Here is a 26,428-nt window from a genome sequence, read left to right on the forward strand (position 1 = left end):
GGACCTGAGTGAGCTCTTTTACGAGCCGTACGTCCACAACATGTCAACCTTTTCCTTCCACAAATAAATATTGTGCACATGGCAGAAAAACACCATGTTTATGTTCCCCGCATGAAAAACATCCAAACATTCTTCCATGCTTAAACTCTCATTGCCCTCGGAGTGAAAACACGGCAGGGTGGGAGATGTTGAAACCCAAGCTGGTGAAACACTTTGCAATAAAAAAGCAAATTTTACAAATTTAAAAAGGCAATTTCTCTTGTATTTCTTCTGAGAAAAAGACTCACAAATGTCCCAATTAGACTTTCAAAAGAAATCATCAGCTCAGATTTGCCAAGTCAAGTCTATATTATTGAAGAATTGATATGAACAATGTAAAAATCTCAAATTTACTCAAATTCAGATTATGTTATATTCAAATTAAATATTACAATATTTTTTTCTTTATTTCATAAGAAACATATGAGACTTGATACTTCACTCAAAAATCAAAATTATATTATCATTTATTGACCCCTTTGTGTTTCAAAACTTGTTTTTGACTTTTTTGTGTAACAAAAAAGAAGATATTTCGAGAAGTGGGATTTTGTGTACACACAATGGAAGTCAATGGGGCTCAATTCTGTTTGTTTACCAATGTTCTTCAAAATATCTTCTTTTGTGTTCTGCAGAGAAAATTCATACAGGTTTGGAATGACATGAGGGTGAGCAAATAATGAAAGAGTTTTCATTTCACGGTGAATTGTGACTTTAAAAAACAGGGATCAGTTTGTGTAGTAAGAAGAACAAGTTATAAGCAAATAAAACTAAATATTTATGCAGAAACTATAACAATCTACTAATAAAGCATTACTTTATCAAGTGCACCGGATCTTTCACGCTCCTTTATTATGATGTCACAATTACTTTCTCCCTTTCAATGATATCTGGTTAATGAACTTCTTGTAGGGCTGCCACGATGACTGGCTACTTTAGAACTCAAAAGCTTCACGCTCTTGTCAATATTGTTAGCGCTGATTGGCTCTTCTTTTGTTAACAAGCTGGTTGGTGTGCTGACAGCCATGACAGCGATGTGGCATGATGTCTTTGTATGTGGAGAGAGGAGTGCGGTCCAGCCAGTTCACGCTGTCACTCTGCAGCTGTTGGCTGTCTCTAGGTGGATCGCTCCCTACCTCAGCCCCACATACGCTGTCTGTTGACCTTCCAGACTCGGGGCTCTCATTCTCTCTCACAGCTGTGCGCTTTGAACCCAAAATCAGTGCGTTAGAAGCAATCAGGGCCAAGCTCTGTTTTCAGTCTGATCCCCCCTTAGGCCTTACAAGCTGTTCTGTGTGATCAAGCTCTCTGGGCAATGAGATTGGATATGCTGGTCAAGAATTAAGGAAACAGTCATCGTACAGGCAGCTTGTGGTTTGGCTCCAATCAGAATTCCTTCACGGGCTGTTTCTCTCATTTCACCGTTATTACTGTGGTAAACATCCAGTGTTTGTTGTTTTGCCTTTAAAGATGAGAAACATCTTCGGTGTCGGGATTCAAACATCTTTTTATGTGAAATGTACAGACTAATTGGGATGTAAAGTTGTGGAGTTTTTTGTAACTTACAGTATAATCATGCGATGCTATAAAAAGGTCTGGAATGACAGACGTCTAATTTACATAAAAAAAAACATCCATCCGTTCCAAACTCTCGGCATTGGATAAGTCAATATGCTGAGTAACGGAACGCTCATGGCAGCGAAGAACACAGTTAATCCGTTTTTGGGCAAGTTGACCTACAAATGGCGTACTAAACTTAAAGATTTGCTATGTATATTATGAAGTATATTATGTTTAAGTACGTTTTTGAACAAGGGTACACTTCATCCTAATGGTGTAAAAGTTCTTCCGATGCTGATGAATTTGGCTGAAAATGTATTTTAATTTGATGTACACTGTATTTTTGCTCCCTTAAATTTTAAGGCCAATCATATTGGTCTTTCAACATACTTTACATTTCGCTGCTGACTTTCTGAAACCGTCTTTTCCGTATTTTCAAATATTTAAGTAAAGATTCTATACAGGTTTTGTAGTGAATATGTGCTTTGCTGAAACTAAATAAATGATGTACCCCCTTTTTGTCTGACACATAAGGAAACCACAACTCCATGTTTGTATTCTGACAGTCTCTCCCCTTTAACTCACTAATTGAGCGTGACAGGCGTCAGCCATTCGCTGTTCCCCCTCTCGTGCAATTTTGGGAAAATTTTCCATCCTCAAGACTTTTTCCAGCAGCATGGCAGGACTCCAGCCATCACATTGTCAATGGTTAGTTTTACTTCAGCCTGTTCTGGACCCTGTAAACAAACAAGCCAGCAGTAATAACAAAGCTGCCGTCTGCAGAGAAATGCAACATCTGCAAAACTTCACCAAAGATTAAAACAATCAGAGTAAAACTGTTCCAGTCTGATTTCAGGAAAAACTATATTGCATACAAATGTATGAAAGTGCAGACTACAAGCATCATGTTTTTTTTACCTTTATACTAATTCTAAATTTGATTGTCTGATTTTCGGTTCTTGCAAACATTGCGTTTCATTTATTTTACTTATAATCACGAGTCTGTTCAAGCAATTATTCTGAATGACACAATAACATTCTTACGAAGTAGAGCCAAATTGTATAACGTTCCACCTGTCAGCCTTGTGAGCAAACTGTCTTGAAAAACATTCAAATATTTTTTTGACCGCCCAATATTTGCAATTCAGAGAGAGAGAGAGAGTGACCTTTTGCTCAGATGGAATAGTTGCTCGGGATGAAAATTTGTCTTCATGTTAAGATTGCCTGAGTTCTCAAAGCAACAGCCTTTGGTCTGTCCGACCAGCTGTCTGGAACTGACAATACCAGAAATGGATTTACATTGTCCATACCCCAGACTGTCTTTCTCAATTTGGGAACCGTCAAGAGGCAATCTGGAAACCGTTAGTCAGTGAGTCCTTCAAGTAATTGCTTGCAGCTGAGAATTCTGTCCGGTGTGAGTGAAGTAAAGGGGGCGGGTTGGAGGAAACCTGAGATGTAACAAGTGCAATTGATCCTTTTCTGAATTCCCTCTGTGAGGAGCCAGATTTGGACTCCACACAGCTCAGGAAACAGGCTTTCTGCAAGCAGGAAATGAAGCGTCACACACAGACCGGCCGCTGTTTTTATTCCTACGCACAAATGGATATCTTGCTGACAAAAAGAACATTGATATATAGAGTTAAAGAATGCGTGGGCAGTTTCAGTCTTTAAACAACAAACCTACACGACTTTTACTTGCACAAACATACTCGTACATGCGCTCAGATGGTCTTGGTTAACACTGAGACTTAGGGGCTCCTACACTTTGTTTCCCCTGTGTGCTCTAGTAAACAGCATGACAGTATGTTTGATTAAGGCTGCACGCTGAAGAGAGCATGTTTCGAGGACACAGTAGGGGTCTGGGCTCTCTCAGGGGCCTCTGTGTGTTTACTCTGATTGTTTTAAGGTCAGAGAGAGAGAACAGAGCAATGGGAAGAGAGTCCCTTGACCACAGACAGAATGTTTTCTCGTGAAGGAATGATGATGGAAATATGTGTGGTATTCTGCAATGCTTTTGTCTTTTTAAAAACAAGTACAATAGAAAAAAGAAAGAAAGAAAGAGTTTACAATGCTGGAAATTACTATACAAACCAACCTGTGAGAACTTTAATTTAAAGGGATAGTTCACCAAAATATACAAATTCTTTAATCTTTTGTTCATCCATGTGTCATTCCAAACCTGCATGACGTTATTTTCTCTGCAGAACACTAAATGAGACATTTTGAAGAACATTTGTATCCCTGGGCCCCATTGACTTCCATTGTATTGACAAAAATACAATGATGCATATCTCCAACTTTTTTCTGTTGTCACAAAGTCACAAACAAGATGCCTTAAATGACAGATTATATAATTTGTAGAACTGTTTACTTAATGTTTTACTTTTTACTTCAGGGAACTCATGGAAGGGATCTTGTTTAGTTGGACAGACCCCCCTCCCTCTCTCTCTCTCTCTCTCTCTCTCTCTGCTGAAGGTTATGTAAGTGTACTATAGGGAGGATCCTACGACCGAACGTCTCTGATGGCATAAATAACACTGCTCTATGCACACCATCTCTACCCTCTGAACCTCATGTGAATCACTGTGAAACTTCGGCACGATCCCCTGCAGGCACCGAGACCCCATCCCTACATCTGCAGATATTTACATCCTCCCAGTAGAGCAGAATGAGGAGGACGTGCTTTAGGTTGCCTGGATGTTGCTCAGATCTGGACCTTGTTTGTCCAGCGATATAAGTTATATGCTGTTACCCATCTGAAAGAAGAGAAGCCACTGGGGTGAGCTCTTAATCACAGACACATCAGTTGAGGAGTGGGTGTCCTCCCTTATTCATGAAAGACATGGCTTTTTGTCGTTTTTCATTTCAGGGAAAGAGATGATGAAATGCAGTGAAATAATTTATTCAAAGCGCCGCACTTTCTTTTAGCTTATATGCTAAAATGAGAAAGATTAATTTTAATATGCTAGATGTACATATTTTATTATTTTATTATTATTTATATTATTTGGGGCTTGAGGACACATTATATCCATGTGTCAGGAGTGACTTCAATAGAGCTTTATTTGGTTTCATTTAGGATTTTTGCTGTAGATTTACACAAGAACCCCTCCGTTCTTAGTGTTCTCCATACACAATCCTTTGGCAGAGGGAGTAGAACATATAAGCCGTATATATATTGGAAACGCTGGGTTTTCGTGGACGTTTAATCAGCTCTTTATTTTCTTCACTGAGGCTGGAGGCCTCTGTGCATCGTCTGGTCCAACACATGAACTAATAAAACATTTCGTCTCTTCTCCGTCCAAACGTTAGCACAAGGGACAGCCATATGTTAGACCCAGATAAATCAGCCTCATTGAGTGGCCGGTCTCACAAACCATGCAGATTAGAGCATTAGAGAACTAATGAGGCTGCTGGGAGCCGAAGACCGCTTCATGTTACCTTGAACACCGGCTCTGTGTGAAACACAAAACAGACATGCCTCGCGTTGAAAACGGTATGGCAGCTGCTGGAGGAAATCAAACACAACAGCTTGTTCTTTTCTGGTCGATTCAACCTAATCCAAACTGTGCTTTTCAGTGAAAGCTCCACTGAAAGGATTACAGCGGTGACAATATGCGAATTAAGCTGGCAACTCACTCACTCGCTGATGTATGTGTACTGCACATTATTCAGAGTTCATGTTTCAGACTTTTTTTCCATAATGTAATCATCAGGGTTCTCTAGTTTTCTTCATTGCTTCCATAAGGACAGTGGTTACACATTGTCAAAATGTTAATTTATCACTCACTTTTCAGTTGTGCATGTGAAAAGCATAGTTTACGTTTGTCTATACCACAAGTATAGATCAATACGTAAAATGCATTAGGGTCATAAAGTGGCTTTTTGTCTCCCTGACCTTGTTAAAATATTCATAAATATCTGAAAGACTATCCACCACAGAGGAAAGAAAGCAGACCATCACAGGAACCTGACTCTATATCTGGCCAATCACTGTCCATACACTTTGAACTTTAGCACGCTTCAATGGACGTCTGCAGATCTTAAGACTCCTTGTCTTTAATACCTCCTGCTTTCCTTTTGTTGTTTTTCTTCCGCCAATTTGTTTGATAATTCTTGCTGACATCCTTAGGGAAAAAAACAACACTATAGGAAAGTTTTTTTTGCACTAGTGTATTATTTACTATATTATTTATGATTATTAAAGTGTATTTCTTGCTGTATTTTTAAAGTAGTTTTACTTATTTTTATAAGTACGTTTAAAAAGGTTTTCTCTAGCGCTTTTACAACCATGCAAAAACATTAATATAACTAATAGAACATTTTAAAAATGTTTAATCTAACGTTCTTCTAACCAAGCAAGAACGTTAATACAACATCTATGAAAAACTGGACACTTGGAAAGTTTTTTGAACTTTTAGAAATAAAGTGTTTACAACTAAAAAATATGGACAACGTTCTCATAACTTAAAATTGTTAGCTGAGCTAATGCACATGTATTATGTTGTTTCATTTTATATTTGTATTACTGTTAGGGCTAATGTCAGTTTTACTGAGGTAACGATTTTTTCTCTCTTCACTTAAACATCAACTTACGACTTCCCACATTTCAATATTTTGAGTGTGCCTCATAAAGGAATCTTTCATTGCTGTGGATATTTTAGAGAGATGCTATAGATAAACATCTCTCAATTGACTTTTGTTCCGCTGTCTGCTTTCATGCCGTGAATGTATCTGCCTGAGAGAGGTTACCGTTTGAATGGCAGAGGTCTTACACTTGTAGAGTTAACGCCTCGCTTGTTACTTTCTGAGGTAAAATACCCACCCGTCTATCACCCTGACAGCTCTGACAGCCATTCAGAGAGCCCCGAGGTGCCCCAGTGCGCTATCAAAGGCCTTTTTATTGAAGGAATCCCAAACTAGGCTGTCAGGACCGAGGGGCGGGGCTAGCTGTCATGGTGATGCACACAGCCCTGCAGCGGTAACTTATCCTGAAACAGGATGCTCAAAGATCCCGTATGTGGATCATGACGAGGTAGCCTGCTAGAAAAGAAAAATGAAGATGCTTTTGAGGAATCATTTTGCCCTCCTTCCTGTTCTTCATTTGTAATGTTTTCGTTAATTCTCTCTAAAGTAGCGTATATATAGCCTACACATTATATACATGCATTTGCAGACACATTTATTCAAAGTGCATTAGCCTTAAAAGTGCATTCAAACCTTTTTCTTTATTTGTTCATCTTCAAACCGTGTCCCCGACCACTTGATTTACAGAAACACACGCAATAATATAAATCATGTACTTATTTCAGTTATTCATTTTTACCACTGGAGGACACTACTGTACAGAAAATGACTTATTATTACAAATTTGAACGTTCGCACATGTTAAATAAGATTTACATGCTTGTCAAGAGTCGGTTTTGACTCTTTCAATGTTGTAAATTATAATTTTATGAAGCTTATATGGTTGCAGCGCCGTATGCCTAAAACAACTTGGATTTTAATGAATGGCAACTACAAATACTGCTGCGCAATGCAGACGCAACTGTCACAAATGGGAAACGATGGAAAATGGTGCTGCCCTTCAATAAAATATTATTACCAATAAAGAAACAGCTTGGCAGCCTTAAGCCTGTTTAACGACTTCTTTAGCAACATCTGTTGTTAACATTTAATTTTTTAACGCTTTAGGCAGTGCATGCATGCATTATCTATTTCTCTCAGAGACACGCATTCTTTGAGTTACTTCTTTATTTTGCGCGAAAAGCACACGCCAAGAGCCCCTGTGAGTCTGTCTGATGTTCATTAAAAAGACCCACACCAGCAGTTTCATCAGAACACAAGAAGCTTTAGCGGAGACTTGCTCTGAATCATGCAGATGGAAATAATAACGCAATTCATCAAATGAGGGCGACGCTAATATTGCAGGTGCTTTAGGTTCGCAGTTGGAACAGAATTATGTGTACAACTACAATGGTGATGTGTGAAGGGCTACTTTCATCTGTCATATCCTTTCATATTCTGTTTTAAAACGCTCCAGTTGTATCATCCTGTGATTTGAAAACAGCTTTATGTTTGTATGTGTGTTGTACCACAAAACACTTATGACACCGAATACTGGATTTGTGTGAACAGTAGAATAAGTAATGCAGCGGACACTACAATGTAACAGAACATAAATCCAGGTTTTATTCTCGTTGGAACAATTAAGAAGTACGTAACCATTTAAATCCTTGTTATTTTGTAGCTTGAGTCCTTATTCACTCTCATTATAAGTAAAAGAGTGGTAGGCCTACTCTTAAAGGTCTAGTGTATGGCATTTAGCGGCATCTAGTGGTGAGGTTACGAATTGCAATTGCTCACTCCACCCCACTTTCGAAGCATTACGGTGGCTGACACCGCATTAAGATGGCATCACTTTTTCACTTCATTGCCCATGGAGTGTCTGTTTACGGCGACTGTAGAAAATCATGGCGAATTCGATGTTAAGGGACCCGCGGTGTAAGTAGATAGAAACAGGTCTAAGGCTTTAAGGTAATAAAAACATACGGTTCATTTTGTTAGGTCTTTATACACCTCTGAAGACATATAGGCCAATTATATTGCATTTCTGCAATAGATCCCCCAAAAATTACACACAGCACCTTTCAAAATTATGTTTATCTTCCACAGGACAAAAATATCAATATTTTGGGGTGGTAGAAAGCTGTTCATGACAGAATATTCATTTTTAGTTAAACTATAAAATAGTGAAGTGTAGCTTTAGTCTTTATTATCACATTCCATTTGCAATTAGAGCTGACAAGTTATAGACTGTATTAAACCGTATACAGTATAAACGGCTGTATACTGGAGTCTGCAGTGAGATCCAGCATATCATCTATAAATAACTATCATATGCTGCTCTGATGTTACATCTCATTTATCTGACAACTGTTGTAAATAAAAGGATCGAAGAGACAGGCCACGATTAAGAAATACACCATAAGACCTGCCTCCAGGTCAACATATTGCTTTCTGGCCCTTTGTTTAAGCCTTTTGTCTTAAATTTTAAATACACTGAAATCTATGAGCGGATTAAAAACGGGAGTTATGTAACATTCTTCAAAGAGCACGTTCTCTTCTCTCAGATGAAATTTTCACCAGAAAGTCAAAGAGCGGAAATCTCTTTGATTGTGACAGACATGCAGGCAGGACAGAATGGAGAGCGATGAGGAAATGTAGGCATGTTTCACCGCCTCTTACAGTGGTAATGATCTGCGGATTGGAGCGTCTTCAAAAACAGTTGTTGTTCTGGTGACACCACAAATGCTGTAGATCTGCTGTCAGGTGGCAGGGAGATACTTTTTAAACAAGTTTCCAGCCCTGGGGGAAAAGAACATGAGCAAGACACTTGATTAAGTAGAAAGGATCAGGATTAAGCTTAACAATCCCCAGCTACATTGTTACAGCTGTACTATAAACAAGCATTGAGCTCAAACCAGTTAAAAGAAAGTTCACTGTCAAAAAGGCTAAAAGCACACAGTGTTCACTCTTTCCCTGACATGTAGTGATCAAAAGCTGAGCTTATTGTGTTCTTATCATATAATTGCAATGGTAATTTTGAAACAGACATTGTTTTTGTTCTATGCACGGTCTTGATGAATCGCTTTGTTTTATCCTTATAAAGGTCACTTTGGATTTAAGTGTCTGCTAAATGCCTTAATGTAAATGTGATGCACGATTTTTTAAAAACACCAAGGAGATCAGAATTAGAATTGAATTAGATTTTTTTAAAGCTAAAACAGTTGGGCATAACAATGATGACTTCAGAAAACAAAATTATGTCATAACTTCTAACATGTCATTTTAAATGTTTGAAACTCCTCGACTTTGGATACAACAAAGGATGACAAGGCTTTCAAAGAGACATGGGTACAGCTGTATTGAGCATTATTATTAAAACACAAAGAAATGTAACAAGGTCTACCAGCAGTATGTACGCATCTGTTAACATGCCATTTTTATTTTTTAAACCATTGAAACTTTGCTTAAAGCAGTCAAATATTAAATCACAGCAGCAATACAAATATATATGTGATCAGAACTGCTCACACTGACCCATTACATATTTTTTTAAGTACACTTAAGTAATGCGAGAAACTGCATAGTGCATATGCTATTACTGTCATCAAGATTTATTTGTTCAAGCCAGCGCTCCTATTCATTGCTGGATTATAAATATGGTCCATTTTCATTAGCTCGCAGCAGAAAGATGAATAATTAATATTCCAATTTGATTCGTATATTACGTGTTTAGTAAAACTACCAAAAGTTACAATGACAGATATCTTGACACAGAAATGAACAATTTCTATGCAAAATAACTTGTCAATGTCAGGTTTCCCTAGCAAATATGCATACATTAATGTTAATAGCCTATTTCAGTCCAGAAGATTTCTTCAAATCGTTCTTCAAACGAACATTGGAGCTTTTTTCTACATGTCTGTCAGTTTTTTAATGTAAAAGTTTTTTGTTATCTCTCTATAGTATGGCTTTCATCTGTGATTAGTTGTACAGTAGACGGTTTCATAAGACACACGTGCCGGCCCTATAACTCAACAGTTATTGATTCCTTGCGGAGGCTGCGTAATGTTTGTTTAGATTGTTACCGCTGAAACCATCAATACAGGAATGACAATGTTACATCTTTAATGAGTTGATGTGAAATTTGTTGTTACGCTCTACTGGCCATTATCTTGATTTAAACCTTGAGTAAGATTTTCTGTTATATACGGTACACTCAAAAAAATAAGTTGAACGAACTTAATTAAATTAAGGAAAACTTTTCAATGAAATTGAATTACATTCTTTTAGCAAAATTAATTTGAAATGATTTTTTAAAATGTTGTTGTATAAACCTAATATGTTGGACTCTCGATGTAACAAAAATCTCTTGGATTAACATAAAAGAGTTATAAATTATAATTAAGAGTTATAAAACATAATTATAATTAATTATGTTTACTCATCATAATTTATCTTTGATCAAGTTGTACTATTTTTCTTAAACAAACATGATTATAGCAAATAAAAATTTCAAATTTTAATTGCCCATCCTCAAAAGTTTGTATATGACATTAGATATTCATTTATCTTTTTCAAAAATATATTTGCTTGAGACAGCTTGATTAACCAACAATTCAACTTTTAACTTTAAATAAAAAAATGTTACCGCCCTTTACATAACCACTCTTCTGAACAATGGTAACCACAAAACTCAAAAATAACTCTTCAAAGATGAATGAACATTAAACACTAACAAGTGTTTCTCTTGACTGAAAAAGACATAAAACAATTCTCTCTAAATGCATTCTTACGCAAAGCATGCTGGGAAATGGAAATCATCTGCCAGTTTGAACAATTCTGTGTCAACACAAAACAAAGCATTAATTTAGTCCCAACTGTGTGAATGGATTAAATTATTGACTGAACATGGAATATCATGTTGTGTTAAAATTGTTAAACAAAGTGTTGAATCAATTTGTTTAAATTAAGTAAACTCAACAAGTAACAAAATTTATTTTTCAGTGTATATTAGCATGTTTATCCAACAAAAAAATAAGACTAAATTAGGTGTTGGTGTAAACCTCGATTCATTAAGATAACTCAAAACATTTAATGAAACTTTTTACCACAAATCTTTTAAATTGATAAACTCAATTATTTTAAGTAAAGAACACTAAATACATAAGAACAGAAGACTCAAACTAATTAATTTTGAATAAACTTTATTTTTCCATTTTCCATTTCACTCTGAAAAATTATCAATGTTGTTAAGGAACAACAGCTAATTACAGCTGTAGCATTACCACTGTGATGCCTTCAGATCAAACTAGTTTAATTGAATATGTTTTCCTCCTAAGCAAATGCACTACTCATCTGCACAATGGTAACCTCTTAAAATCAACAATGTTACAAAACTCTTAAAATAACAGAATATAACAAAATACTTAACATTTATAAGCCTCCTCTCATTGTAATTTTGATATAAATACATAAAATAAGATGGTTTTTTTTAGATTTACCTCCATTATCCATTCTACCAAAGGATACTAGGAATCATTCTGACGTCAATGGAAGATATCATTACAATTTTTAAGTTAAGTGATCATTAAATCACACTTAATAGTTGTAAGATAAATTCACTTTTACACAGTTTTGACTGGAGTTTGCTCATTTTTAATGAGTAGATTAAACTGTTTGGGAATACAGTATGGTTAAAGTATTTGATCTAAAAATGGTATTAAAAAAATAACTGAAATCTATTAAATTTCTTCATTTAGATTTAAAAGTCTGAAGTTCTCTTTAAAAACCACAAACATTAGAATATAGCCCACACCAAAGACATCACAGTGTGCAAAGCTAGTGCATAATCAGCATTTTTCAGTTTACATCATTACCTTAACATATAAAACAATTATTTTGAGCTTTAGTCCTTTTAAATATATTATCTCAGAGAACAGTTGGTAAATGAGGTTATACATGGTTCTGAATAATAATGTACCATTCATAAGAGAGAAAAAGATAGTGAGCTGATGGACAGAATTTATTCTGCCTCTCATTCTCCTTCTCGGTTGCTTTTAAAGCCTCAGGAAGGCAACCGAGTCCCTATTGAATAATAGATTACAAAGAGCAAAGCTCACTGCACACTGCTTTTGTATGAGTTGGCCTGTCCAGCACAAAGCCTCTCTCTCTCTCTCTCTCTCTCTGCAGAATCACATTCTAACCTCATTAAAAGACAACTTCAAATGCTCGCTTTCATCAGTCCACGCATTTTCACCCAGGCCAAATATTTATTAATATGCTGCACTTGCCGTTTGTGTTTTTGGCACAGGTCATTGTTATGGATGCGTTATGAACTGATCGTTTCATGATGAGATTTACATAATAAGAAAGATGAAAGACTATGACCTTCAGCAATGCTTTAAAATTGTATTTAATTTAATGTATTTATGAAAATGCAGGTTTAATATGTAAAACACCTGTATTTGTTGATTATGTTGTCAAATGTATTGGGTTGTAGTTCTCCAGAACCCTGTTGGATGCAACATAGCTGGGTCTCAGCCAATAACAGAAAATAACATTCGCTTACGTCACAGTGTTCTTTATTTACAAATCAGCCTGAGGAAAATGACCAGCAACCAGCAACCAGCCTGGCAAGACAAGCCTTATGTGCGCCCCTACACTGTCAAACCAGACAGTATAGTCATTCATTTGACATACAATGTGCATAAGAGCCATAGAAAGAAGAGACTTGCTGAGGCACCAAGTATGATACAGTATATGAACATTTTATGTAAGCTAATAAAATATAAAAAGCTATTTATATTTCTTTCCTTTCTTTTCAAGAGATGATTAAGCTGTTAAAATGTTGAGCCATTATGAATCAATGCAAAAATATTTTTTTCATTTGAATAAGGCAGATGAAAGGAGTAGATAATCATTGTACACGCTGACTAGCAAGACTGCGCAACACAACTCCCATTTAAAGCAGGAAGCTACTGTTGTTCCTTGTAGGCAGCATACACTGTAACGTTTGTTATGCATTCAAAACAAAGCTTTAGCGAACTACTTAAATTTCACAAACGAACATTTTAACATGTAACAAAAATAAACAGCTCACATGCCAACAACATATTTTTGTTTTGCATGCAACCGGCTATCATTTTAAGTTCACTTTGGTCACTTAATTAAAAACCTTTATGAAAAATGTGACAAACAAATATAGACCTTAGAATGACGTAAAGGACGATGGTTCAGTGCTGGTCCAGAAGAACGTCCTATCTCAGTTACACAAACGTTTTAACAAAATACCACCAATAGATCATTCATAACCAAACCAAAATGTTTAACGAACACCTTTAAGATTAAATAATAAATACAAGGATTTTTAAATTAAATAAATAATATCTGAAACTGAAAGTGCTTCTGTTTACCATCTTTCAAAGTGATCTATACTTAAAGGGTGTTAAAAATGTATCCAAGGACAATCGATCTAATGTCATTATCAGTACACTTCTGATCCATCTCTCATGATATTCCTGAAACTATAGCTATCTTAAAAACCTGTTTAAAACCCATTTATTCTCAGATTTTTCTACCATTTGACCAGTTGGTATGCAATCCTGTGCAACATATATTCTGAGAGGATGCATTCGCAAACAATTTTTATGTCTAACATGTAATTCTGGTTGTCTTGTATTTCTTTCTGTGCTTTTCTACCATTATAAAAACATTTACTACAATTATAAGCTTATCACCCATTGTAGGCTTGTTAAAGTGATTTCATGCAAGTTTCAAAGAAGAAACACCAGCAAAAACATCACAGTGATATTAATTTGTACATTCGTCAAATCAGTGCTTGGTTTATGCTGTTTCTGAAACATTTCGGTGAAACTCCCTGTTTGCTGAAAGCATATGTGAGCATTTACATGTAGTGCATCTGAATTTTCAGCACATATTCACAGTACAAGTGCCATATCTCTTTTAGATAAAATAAAACAAATTTATATGAATAATCTAGTGTAAATTTGGATCCTTGGTAAAACCATTCTCTTTAACTAGAAAGTTAAGATATTTTTTTTAAATGTGCTTTAAATACACTTACAACATTAATCTCAATAGAAAATATTCATTGGCTATCAAATACTGTAAATCCCCTTGAATAACCCTGATAACCACCTCTGATTTCTAATTGGCTGCTGGGGTCTGATTTGGCTCCACGCTGTAGGTGGAGTCTGTGCTCCGATTGGTTGCTTCACACTGACTTGATTCCGGCTCATGGGCGGAGTCTGCACAGTGACACGCTTCTGTATTCTCTCCCGCCTCCAGACTGCTGGTACACTTCAAGGTTCTCCGTGTTTGCTGATAGGACAGAGAGAGCTCCTCCCACTTTTTTCTGTTGGCATCTATTCCATCCACCATTGGCTGTAGCTTCCTGTTCAACTCCACAAGAGCCTATAAAACACATTTATTATCATCACTGATAGAAGTTTCTAACTTCAAATAAATGTCACTTTGTTATCCTGGTTTACCTTATACAGGGGCATACAGATCCCATCAATCCATTCCAACTGCAGTTCAGGAAGCTCATCTTTACGATTACGGTCAAAAATGGCCTGAATGGGAAATATCGGAATTCTCAATCTTGATTTTATGATAACAGGGACAGTGACACTAGTTCACTTACTGCTGGTGTCAACTTTAGCTCTGATCTCTCTCTGTCCCCCTGTTCAAAAAATTCACTGGTCACCAGTTCAGCCACCTGGAATTAGAAACAGAAATATGTCATTATTCTGAAGTTCAATATGATTTGGTGCCAACAAACAAACAAAATGTTTGGCTTATTGTGTAAAAAAGGAAAATATGGTAATATCCTTCTGTCTTACCTGTTTAGAGATCTCCCATGGTCGAGTCACAGCACCCAAGTCACATGCAGTCATCAGCATAGATCTGATGTGTAAATATTAAAAACATTTACAGCAGCGTTTTCCCTTATCAATTCTTCGATCAATGATCATGTGTTTATGAGTTTAAATTAACTTCAGAACTCTCACCTAATAATGTCTCTGTGTTCCTCATTGCTCCAACTGAACTGACCAGACAGAACACATTCAAAGAACTTTGTTCTCCTTCTATTCTTTCCAACAAAAAAATTAAATTAAAGCATGAATCTGACAGAATGAAACGAGTGAACGTTTTTAAAAGCATATGAACATTTCAACTGCTTGGATTTATATTAATTGATTTGATTTGATATGCTTTAATGCGTAATCTTTGGCATCTTGAAATTTAAACAAACGCTATAAGGACCTCTTCTGCCTCTGTTCAGAGGGCGCCTCTCTGTGGCCTAAACAAGAACTACACACCCAAGGTGAAATATTCAAATAGGACTGTCCTGTCACAATAGTACTCACTTGAAGTACAAGGTGAGATCTGTGGCCAGAATTGCCTGTTTCAACAGCTGCATCATGTTGCTGTACTCCTTAGAGGACAGATTGGCAAAGATGTTGTGACCCTGTGAAAGGTATACAATTACTTTACAATAAGATACTTTTTGTGGATTCAATATAAACAATCTATACTGTAAAAAATCTGTAAAAACGGAAATTTAATGGTCGAAATAAATGTGATATTTTTTACAGTTTGTCTTTCGTTTCGTTAAATTGCAGTTTTTCATATTGCATGTGGAAAATCTGTAAAAAAACATAAAATGTTTATAAAATTACGTTTTTTGTAGTGTACATGGTAGGTAAAATTAGATATTTTAAATTTAAGATGGTTAAATTACATTGTAACTTGGTATGAGTATTTATACAGATACGAATGTACAATAAAAGACTTTGAAATGCAACAGTGCATTAATACAATAGTATTACGAAATATACATATTGTAAATGTGTTATATGGTGTGACAGCTACAATATAGAAAAAAAACAATCAAGATAAATCTCCGTATGCTATTTTATATTATAAATATATTGATATAAAATAATGTTTATAAACACTTGGTTTTTGATGTGTCACACTATAGGACACATGTATGGTATATGTATCAACTACCCATATGTTAATACTATAAGGTCTTAAGTAAAGTTTGTGAAAATTTCATTAGAAATACAAAGCCATGTCTTTGCAGAAATAAAGCCAATGGCTGCACCAGAATTCACTTCACACCCCAGCGATCATTCATAAACAGTGTGTCTCCCAATTTCTCCAATCATGTTCAGCCTCTGTGATAGAAAGCAATTTCTTTCTGTCTTTGCTTCAGTGCAACTGACCCAAGGGTGGAATCTCCTTAGCACAGTTAATTGGTGGTGGTTAAAAAATCTCAATGGACGTCCACAGGAAATCGATACAGAGCTTGGTCATCATGATTAAACAGCTCAGAGCTAAACCACCCACTTCATCACACACTGACAGCCATTATCCACAGAGACATGCAAATGTGTAAAATGGTCATTTCGTGAATCAATTACTGGATTTAAGTAAACAAAATGAATCTGTTTGCTCAACAATCTGCTCATCGTGCTCATTAAACCACTGTCCTTATTATAAATTTACTATATAAAAAAAAGATGAAAAATAAAGAAAACACCTAACCCCACTAATCAGTCTTACGTTTCATATTTCAATTAGACCAATCTACCTTTCTATGTAACTGACCTAAAGAAGTTCTAAAAAAATAGATCACTAACTTGTAAGACTAGTCTTAGCAGTTTATACAACCGGCTGCTTAGCAAAACACCCAAAAACCCACTTACCTTAGCAAAAGCATAGCTTTAAGTATTGAGATTTTAAGTTTTCAAACTTTCTAAGACCCCAAACCACCCAATATTTTATAACAGATGTCTGGAGCTCAACAACTTTATTAGAACATCAAGGTCACCTCACTCTGTAGAATCATGACAGCATGGTTGAAATGATGATGCTCAAGTGTGGCAGATGTTCCATATAAGAGTGCCAGTGCAGAGCCAGACCTGTGGGACAAACACAGAGAAAATCTACAGCCAGCATGTTACATTGCTGTATAAACACATGGGTAAAACCAAATAGAGTTTTATTTGTGCTTCGTCTGAGAGGCCACTGAATAATATATATATTTATTCAAAGCGTGACTCACAGGTATTTCTGACCGGGTTGTGGACAGCAGGCAAAAAAACAACTGTAAATTATAAAATGCTGCTAGCCAAATAACAAAGAGTAACCCATTTTTGTTTGGTCCAAAGTTTTTATAGAGTTCTTGTATAATTCTGTGGTGCTTATTACTGTGGTAATATTTATTTTCTTGTAGCATCAATGTTTTAGTGTATCATTAACTCAAGTAAATTTTGAGCTTGTATCATTAATTACGATATCCCGTATAAAAAACAAATTCTATCAAATTTCTATTTACTGCAGATGTTAAAGGGATAGTTCGGCCAAAAACCCCCAATTTGCGGTTTGTTTACTCACCCTCGGAGTCCATCCGAGATGTAGGTGACATTTTTTCTTGAGTAGAACCATAAAGAAGATTGTTTGGTAAATCCGCAGCCTTCTCTGCTTCATATAATGGGACTCTGTGGGGTCCACCTGTCTGAGAGTTCCTAAAGCACATAATTTCAAAAAGGGGCTCCTGGCGACATATTGACGTTTCGTGAGGCGAATCGTTTGATATTATCATAAAACTGAACGTCGTTTATAATAATATTAGGCATACTGTACAGCCTCTGCACACAATCTCATGCGGATGGGATACCAGCGTCTAGTACGTTTAGCGCCACCTGCAGAAAGGGAGTGTTGAGGCTGTACAGTATGGCTAATATTATTAAAAATGAAGTTCAAATTTATGAAAATATTGACCAAGTCACTACACGAAACGTCAACATATCGCTAGGAGATGTTTTTTGGAATTATGTGCTTTAGGAACTCTTAGACAGGTGGACCCCATAGACTCCCATTATATGAAGCAGAGAGGGCTGCTGATTGTGTCACAAAAACGATTGTGTTACTATGGTGGGTCTCTTCTTACAGTACAGTACTGTTTAATGTAAAATCTGAGTCATAATGCTAGACGGGTTATGAACCCCTGCTCAAAATTACTTAAATACACTCTTGACTCACTTGGCCTGAAAGGCATTATTTGTTCCACGATGGTCCAGGTCATGGCAGAGACAGCCAACCATAAGAGCCAGAGTCTCTGTGTCAGTCAGCACCTCCTGGAACCCAGCAGTCTGGACCACAAAAGAAAAACCAAACGCTGCGGTCAACCCAGTCGCAAAAATCAGCCAAACTCACTGTGGGAATTATGGCATGAAAGATTTTTTAAGGATTCAAACTATGTACACACGTACTGTAGCCTTCATTTGAGGAAAGCATTGAGGGGACATTTCACTCTAAAGTGAAACCAATGACAGAATTTTTAATCACATATCAAGTCCAGATGACTCACGGTGATCATGACAAACATGCACTGCGAGACGTTGAAGGCGTGTCTCCAGTTGTGATACGCTACGGTGCGGTAGTTCTTCCTCACGGTAAGCAGCCACCGGCACAGCACCTAAAGCAAAGAAGTGATGATGCTGTACACGCTCAACCAAACATACATATGTCAAAAAGATCCATATGACCCCGTTGACACCTCACCTCATAATCAATTTTGAATTTCTGCACGACGCCGAGCTCCAAAAACATCCGCAGGGAGGCGGTGATCATGGCATCGTTGTCCAGGGAAAAGTCATTAAAGTGGAACTCATCGATCCCGAGCTCACTGCTCAAGGGGATCTTAGCGGCCTGGGTAAAGAGAAAGGACAATCTCAGTAACTCCAGTAGCCAGGCAGTTAAAAAGAGCAGAGCATTATTCACTGAGGGCTTGAAAAGAAAGAGTATATTACACTCCATCGTTTCAATTATTAATACATCAACTCTCTCAAGCCTGGGACCCACAAACCATAAATTTCTGACATGGGTTTAGATGTTTCTCCACACGTTTTTCGCTCTAACCTATGAGTTTAATTCAAAGTTTTCATCACTCGCTCGGAGAGAAAGTTTTAAACATTCTCAACAGATCTGTGAATCTTGTGCACGTCTTTGAGTGGTGTGAAACATTGCAGAATCTCCCGTAGCAGATTTCACTAGACTCGTCTTACAGCTGGAAGGCTGTATTTAACATTTGAAGATCCATGTTGGGTCAGCAGACCGGCATGCTTTTAAATAAGCATAAACATGCTTTTAGTAATATGAAGTACATGGCTCTGTTTAACCTCAATTCTGATTGACCCATGGGAGTAATCTGTGCTCGAATATATTTTTTAAATGCTTTATTGTTTTAGATCAAATAAAAATTGATACATTTACATACAGTACTTACTACTAATTTTACCTAAATTGACATATTTGTATCCTTAAAAATGCTGGGTTATTACACTCCTTTATTGGGTCAAATATAAACATTTTTGGGGTTCATTTAATGGTTGGGTTCGTCCCTTTTTGACCCAACGTTGGGTTGAAAATAAACCAAGCTTATTTTACAAAGTGGGAACTAAATATGTTTCTAATTTCCAATTAGTCTCTCTACTTTGACCGGATTTACCTTCAGCCGATCAACCTCTGCCTTGGAGCACGTAGCATGATAGGACAGCATCTAAACAAAAACAAAAATACATTATGCACTCCTTTATTACTCCCACAGACTGTAACCACAGCAAGCATGCATATAAATTCTCACTTGACAGATTTATGTCCAGGTATAAAAATACCAGTGTCATGTACTTTACAACAATAGATTTCATAACTAATAGGAAACACTACTCACATCTAAAGCCACGGACTGCTTGGCCCAAGTCTTCTTAACCTGGTTATACATCATTGTGTTGTTAATTCCCAAACCACAGAAAATAACAAATGCCTGTAATGAACGACGGAAACTAAAATTACTCGTGGGTATAATTAATGAAAGACTCACCGACTGCCGTGTGTCACAGTTAAACAAGGCTATAATTCACTTATAAAATATTGATTGAGACATGTCAGCAACAAATACAATAACACTCCATCTTTAAAGTCACACCTCAAACAGCCTTTGATCTGCATCATTAAAGGTTTTCCTGTCCAAGCGGTTCAGTATCTGGGCAACACCTTACAAAAGTGAGAAAATCTATTAGTTTATTGTTAGATTGCGGGTTTGTTTACATGCAGTTAAAAGATTATATGGGAAATTTACCGATAATCTGATGTGTTCGATTCCAGATGGGGACACACAAAACTGATCTGATATGAAAACCAGAAGCTTGGTCTGCCTAAAATGAAAACACATTGCATGTGTGCTCTTGCACAAATTGTGTACGTGTTTTTTTATCAGACTGTGCGTTCTGCTCACTTCAGCATCAAAGCGGGGATCCTGACAGACGTCACTAATGTTAACGGGTAGCCCGGTAGATGCTACCAACTCAGCAATGCTGTTATTGATCAACCAGTCAGAGCACGACACCTTCTCCATGCTGACTTGTCAAATGCACAAACACAGGCGCACACACGCGCACACATACGCGCTCACACACGCACACACACAGAAACATGTATATTCAGCATTGTGTACATTCATTAACAGCTCAAATTACACAAATAATAACAAAACTACAGACCATACCTTTTAAATGCTCTGTTATTTTAATCATTTGGTGACTTAGATGGAGTGACATCATTCGAAGGAGGTGTTCTCACCTTATGTCATGATCAACACTGCACAGTGGAGACATGAGCTCAAATGTCTGGGAGAACTTTACCACCTGAGGAACATTCAGGAGAACAGAGCAGTGAGGAAAAAGAAGAAGGAAAACTAGACTTTTACATTTTTACATTTAGCAAAAATGTGAGGGGTGCCTGCATAGTAAAACTCACTGCTGAAATTCTACATTGATTTTTAACATGTTGTCATGTGGTTGCTAGGGTGTTCTGAACGATTCAAAACTTGTTGCTAAGGTGTTCTGAATGATGGTGTTATGTGGTTGCTATGTGGTTCTGAATAATTTTTAACATGTTGCCATGTGGCTGCTACGGTGTTCTCGGTGGTGATCATAATAACTATCTCCCAATTTTCTGTTGTTTTCTGCATACTGCATTCTTGTTCTGAAATATAATAGCTTAACTTTTCAACAAGATATATCTAGTGTAGATACAACATTTGTAGCTTAAACCTTATTTGTAAAATAATATATCTTTTTGTTTCAGAAAATGTTCGTTTGTACCAAACCAACAACAAGAAACTGTTCTTCTATGGCATTACTGCCAATAACCCTTTTTGAAAACACATTTTTCAGAGTATAGAACAGGAAGGACCTTTGTCAATGGGTAAATAAAATAACTTACTGTAAATATGCTGTATTCTCTCCAAACACATTCTTATTTTATGCATTTTTTGCTTCAAAGTAACTTTTTTGAAGATATTTCCTTTACAAAATAGAAACTGAAATATTACCTATCGACATTTAATTTTACTTCAATTATTACAAAATTAAACTACATTTATTTTGTAATAGACCCATTTTTAATTTAGAATTTATTTAGAATATATAAGTAATACCACAGCAATTCATAACAGCCTGCAGATATGATATTGTTCAGGTCCAAACTGTGCAGAACAGGTTGCCTAAGCATTATTATTACATATTAATAATCACATTTTATAACCCTATAAGAAAAGCTAAATGCCTAAGTAAGGTTAAATTAAGTTTAATAAGGGAGACTAGAAAAATACATTCTCTACTAGATTTGTTAATAAAAGTAGAATAAATCGAGAAAAACATGTTATGAGAAAGGAAAAGACTATAGGATCTCACAGGGGAGTGGATGTCTTCTAGCAGAAGAACGGAGCAGCGTTCACACTGTAGCAACGTCAGCGCGCGCTGCATGATCTTCCTCACAATCTTCTCCAGGTCCGTCTGTTCCTCAAACAGATCGTTCACCACCTCCAGCAGGGCCTGGAGGAACAACAACTGTATCTCTGAATGTATTCTCACAACACAAACCATCATACACCCTCAGGCCTTCAATGGACTGGCTTGATACAATTTTAAACCTTTATACCTGAGGATTGTAAACAAACTTGGACAATAAAACAACAGCGTCTGCCATGTCTAGAAGCTACTGAAGAAGTCTAGAGGCAAAGTTTGAATCAATCTGAAAAACAGAGTTTTCTTCTGCATCATTTCTTTACTCACCCTGCTCCTATCATACTCCTTACGGGATTCAGAAAAGAGTTTGGCATTGGAGATCGATATTCCGCAGAATGGTAGATACATATGCATCACCTGCAGAGAGACGTCAGAGATAATTTGAAAGTTTTACTGAGAGTATTGCGAGAAATTGAGAAGGTAAAAATATCAGCATTTTTAGATTTGGAGGCATATTGACAGTTCGACTTCTGCATTTCTAGAGCGTTGAAAAACAGCAGTTTGTTTATACTGTTATTACAGTTTAAAAGTCAGTATGTCTATGAAAAGACCTCTCTGTTTTTTTATGTTGAAATGCTTTTTGCGGTTTTGTCTAAAACCAGAAAACATTCAAAAGTTTTACAACGTACTTCCTGAATAAAGTTAAAAAAATGGGCTTTTTTAATTATTGGTCCACGTCAGTTGGATATTTACTTTAAGTTACGTCCAGTCAAGAGCAGTGGAAAATCTGGCTGTGCTTGCAACCAAGGTTTGAACTTAGCATGCATCTCAACCTGACCTAAATTTCTTAATTTTCCGATCTGGTTTCTAACAGCTGTGTACGTTAAAGATAAATAAGAAGATTAAAACAGAGGAGAAAACACCCAGTATGGATACTGGTGCGAAAGCATGCAATGTTCGTGCCTTTTTTTTCTCTCAATGGTGCTAGAACATGTTGATTCTGTTCTTTTCCCCATTTTTGTCCACTCTGAGCTTGATGAAGTGGAATGCATCTAACATATTACATAACATTTCAATCTGGTTTCTAGTATTTCAGGTATTCTACACTTCTCCTGCATCACAGGTGTATTTACAACCTCTCTGTGAATCCTGCAAAATAAACATTCTTGAGAAACCAAAGAGCTGCGAAAAATATGATCTAGCCTTTAATTGTTCAGTAAGTGTGCGAAATGACCTCAGCGCTCCAGCAGGTTTGTGCTTCTGTTTCTAAGTTTATGAGAAAAAGACCTCCAGAAGAGATCTTCACATTAGATGAGAACAGCTCATAAAAATTTTATCAGCTATTCCAAGATTCAGATTCTCATTTGCTCAATGTTTAATAGCTTCTTTCACTCCAGCACTGCAGGTATGTACCAAGGTGCTAATTCTTTTTGATTTACCATAGTTATTATCTTCATACGCCAGAGTTTCATTACCAGCAAAACTTTGGGTACTGTAGTAACGGGCACCTGGAGAATGAAGCCGGCATAAATCCAGTATATGGAGCGGCAGGAAGCCAAGAGCTCACCTTCTCATCATCCTCAGTGAATGGAGTTCCATTGGGGTTCTTGTTGATGGCCTGCACTACACCAATGACCTCTCCATCACTGTTGTGGATGGCCATGCACAGAATGGACTGAGTCTTATAGCCCGTCAACTTGTCAATTTCATCGCTGAAACGATGGTCCTGAACAAAAGGGTACAGGATTGCGTCAATTTGTGATAATGCACATGCCTATGCTTTTTTAAAGGTAAACTGCTTTAAAACGGACAGCTTTCCCTCACAGCAGATCCTTTCAGTACATTTGTGACGGAATGACATTATTTATGTCATTTATTTTATTTTTCATAAAAAATATTCTTAAAATATCAGTATTCCAGTCTAACTCAGAGGATTGTGGCATAAAATCCGATTTTTTTAAAAGGGATATTATGAGTAGGCAAATATTGAGACTTTAAAGTAGTGAGAGCCTACATGAATTTTAATATTAATATATTTACTAGGTTTTTGTCCAATTGGTTTAAATATATATATATTAAATTAAGAATAGTAAAAAACAATGCATTCATTTATTGTGGTAGTTAATTTAGGGAAGGCTCCCTTGTGGAAACGTCGACGGTGTACTATAGTGATATTTTTACACTGGGATGTAATTTTCCATACATAATGAACAAATCTGAATTATTAGCTAAAGAAATTGTGACACTTAGACACTAAATTCCTATTTACACTACAGTGTTGTTTAACTACAAGAATCTTTCATACTTTTGAGTTTTGTGAAGTATTTGCACCTACAGCACGTGACAGACTATAATGCAATAGAATATAGATCATTATAACATTCGCTGTATTTGCTTTAGTTGCAAACAATACCTCGTATGCGTTCGGTATATTGACTGTCTCTCCGTGTTCTGCTACATAGCCTATGATGCCTTTTCCCCACGGAACCTGCACCTCGTTTGAATTAAGGGTGCTAGAAGACGGTCGCATCGTAGTTCCCGAATGCACATCAAAAAACTTAGACACGAGGGTCCTCTTATGAGAAGGACCCTCGACGAGGAAGAGCGAACACATGTCCGCGTCGACCATGATGCACACATTGATCAAAATCTTGTAACTCAGGTTTGTCATGTCAAGTTCGTTAGAAATGTCTTTAACGAGCTCGAGGAAGAACTCCCTCTCGTTGGACTCCTTGAGGCGGTATTTGTAGTCGATGGCGCTGGAGGCATACTGGGGCACGTTAACTCTGGACTCCAGCAACGCGCTCAGGATGTGAGCGGTGGTCGGTGGTAACGAGCTGGCTTTCCGCAGGAGCGCGCGCCGTCGCATGCTGGACTGAGACTCGTGAGCCGTGAGGCTGACGTGTTCGTCGTAGGTCCGGTGCGCCGTCATCGCTTTGGACCGGGCGAAGTTTCTACGGAGCTCCATGTGGGACGACCTGCGCTTCAGCCCATCGGGGTTCGAGGGCCAGAACGGATCCCTGGCGACTCCGAGCTTCTCCTCCACCGGGGAGGTTTTGGACGGCTGGTGCTCTTTAAGCCACCTGCTCAAGGTGTCACTTTTTCCCTTCCTCATGAGATATTCCTCAAAAAGCTCCGGGTGGCAGTCTAAAAATGCCTCCACGTCGGAAAAATCAAAATTGGACATGTCGATAGCCAAGCAGTTATTTAAATAGATTTGAAATTAAAATCAACGTGTCTCCTTAACGTTTGGACCTACTGTAATTCTCACCTCACTGTATGCTGAGCTTCACTCATCCATAATCCATCTACATATCTCTGCTCTCCAGCTTTTCTCCACACACGCGCGTCCTCTTTTATGAGGGTCGCAGAGTTTAACAACAAAATAAATAAATATGTGTATGTATGACGCTTAAGTGCAAGAAGCAAATTGTTCAGTTGACAGGAACAAAGATCTCCTCTGGGATGGAAGGGGAGTTGTTCCCTTCGAAAACCGATGGACCACATTAACTTGAAAGCAAAAGACGACTTGCAAGTTGACTCCTCTTTGAGAGGCTGCCCCAAAAATACGCGTTTGTTTGCATGCGTCTTGCAAGCTCTCCTCTTTTGCAGGACACACACACTTGCACATGTCATGCGTGTGTGTATTTGTATGAGCGTGAGAGAGAGAGATATACTATTGTCAAATATCTGCTTTTATTTTATTAAGCACTAATGAGCTACAGACTTTTGAATAAGCCTAAATTTGAAAATTATGCTTTTATTTGTAATCCTAGAGTCCATTTAATCTATACATGTCCACAATGTGTAAATTCCAACAAGTTCATTCTGTGCAAGAACAGTCAGTGTGTAGGCTATTTAATGTTTGAAAACTCATTACTGCACAGAGGATTTAATAATTTAATTTAATCGAACTGAAATTGGGCTTTGATGCACAGTCTCCCTTCTTCAGCTGTATTAAAAGCATATAAAAGAATAAAAACATAATACAACATTATAACTCAATAAAAATACACAAACAAGAACTAACATAGAAATAACAAATATAATAGATGTATGTATTTTACCTTATTTAAAGAACATTTCAACTTAAAACAAAAATACGCGTACTGACAATCTTTAGAATCATCCAGGGGGTAATGGATATTAACAGCCAACTATAACCTTCAACTGATGTGCTTGAGTTGGTATAGACGTGCAGTATATAGAAACTGCTTTGAAAGATTTCACTGAAAAACTATTTGAGTATGAATTGATTTCTCATCTGCTTCTGCTCATCACTGCAAGTCTCCTCTTTGAATGGTTGTCATTTCACTCAAAGACCCACACAGACCTTCACTTCTTGTGAATACATAATTGTGTGTTTGTTCGGCTTCTTTCATTTAAACCGAACTCTCTTTGGCTTTGCTTTAAGGCTG

At 37.0% G+C, this 26,428-nt stretch overlaps 1 protein-coding gene across 1 annotated transcript; it reads right to left on the reverse strand.

Moving 5' to 3' along the window:
• Window positions 1–12,831: 12,831 nt before the first annotated feature.
• pde11al (phosphodiesterase 11a, like) lies at window positions 12,832–25,724 on the reverse strand. The gene is made up of 20 exons (XM_056762528.1): window positions 24,424–25,724; window positions 23,578–23,736; window positions 22,338–22,427; window positions 21,957–22,097; window positions 20,842–20,906; window positions 20,498–20,618; window positions 20,342–20,417; window positions 20,189–20,256; window positions 19,934–20,026; window positions 19,712–19,762; window positions 18,766–18,912; window positions 18,572–18,679; window positions 18,244–18,353; window positions 17,030–17,120; window positions 15,558–15,658; window positions 15,198–15,275; window positions 15,030–15,093; window positions 14,831–14,905; window positions 14,676–14,759; window positions 12,832–14,598 (listed from the first exon to the last, which is right to left on the reverse strand). The coding sequence occupies exons 1-20, from the start codon at window positions 25,195–25,197 to the stop codon at window positions 14,332–14,334; spliced, it is 2,763 nt and encodes a 920-aa protein (XP_056618506.1). The 5' UTR covers window positions 25,198–25,724; the 3' UTR covers window positions 12,832–14,331.
• Between the last annotated feature and the right edge of the window lie 704 nt (window positions 25,725–26,428).

The sequence above is a fragment of the Triplophysa dalaica genome, chromosome 12, assembly GCF_015846415.1.
Source record: "Triplophysa dalaica isolate WHDGS20190420 chromosome 12, ASM1584641v1, whole genome shotgun sequence".
Lineage (NCBI taxonomy): Eukaryota > Metazoa > Chordata > Actinopteri > Cypriniformes > Nemacheilidae > Triplophysa > Triplophysa dalaica.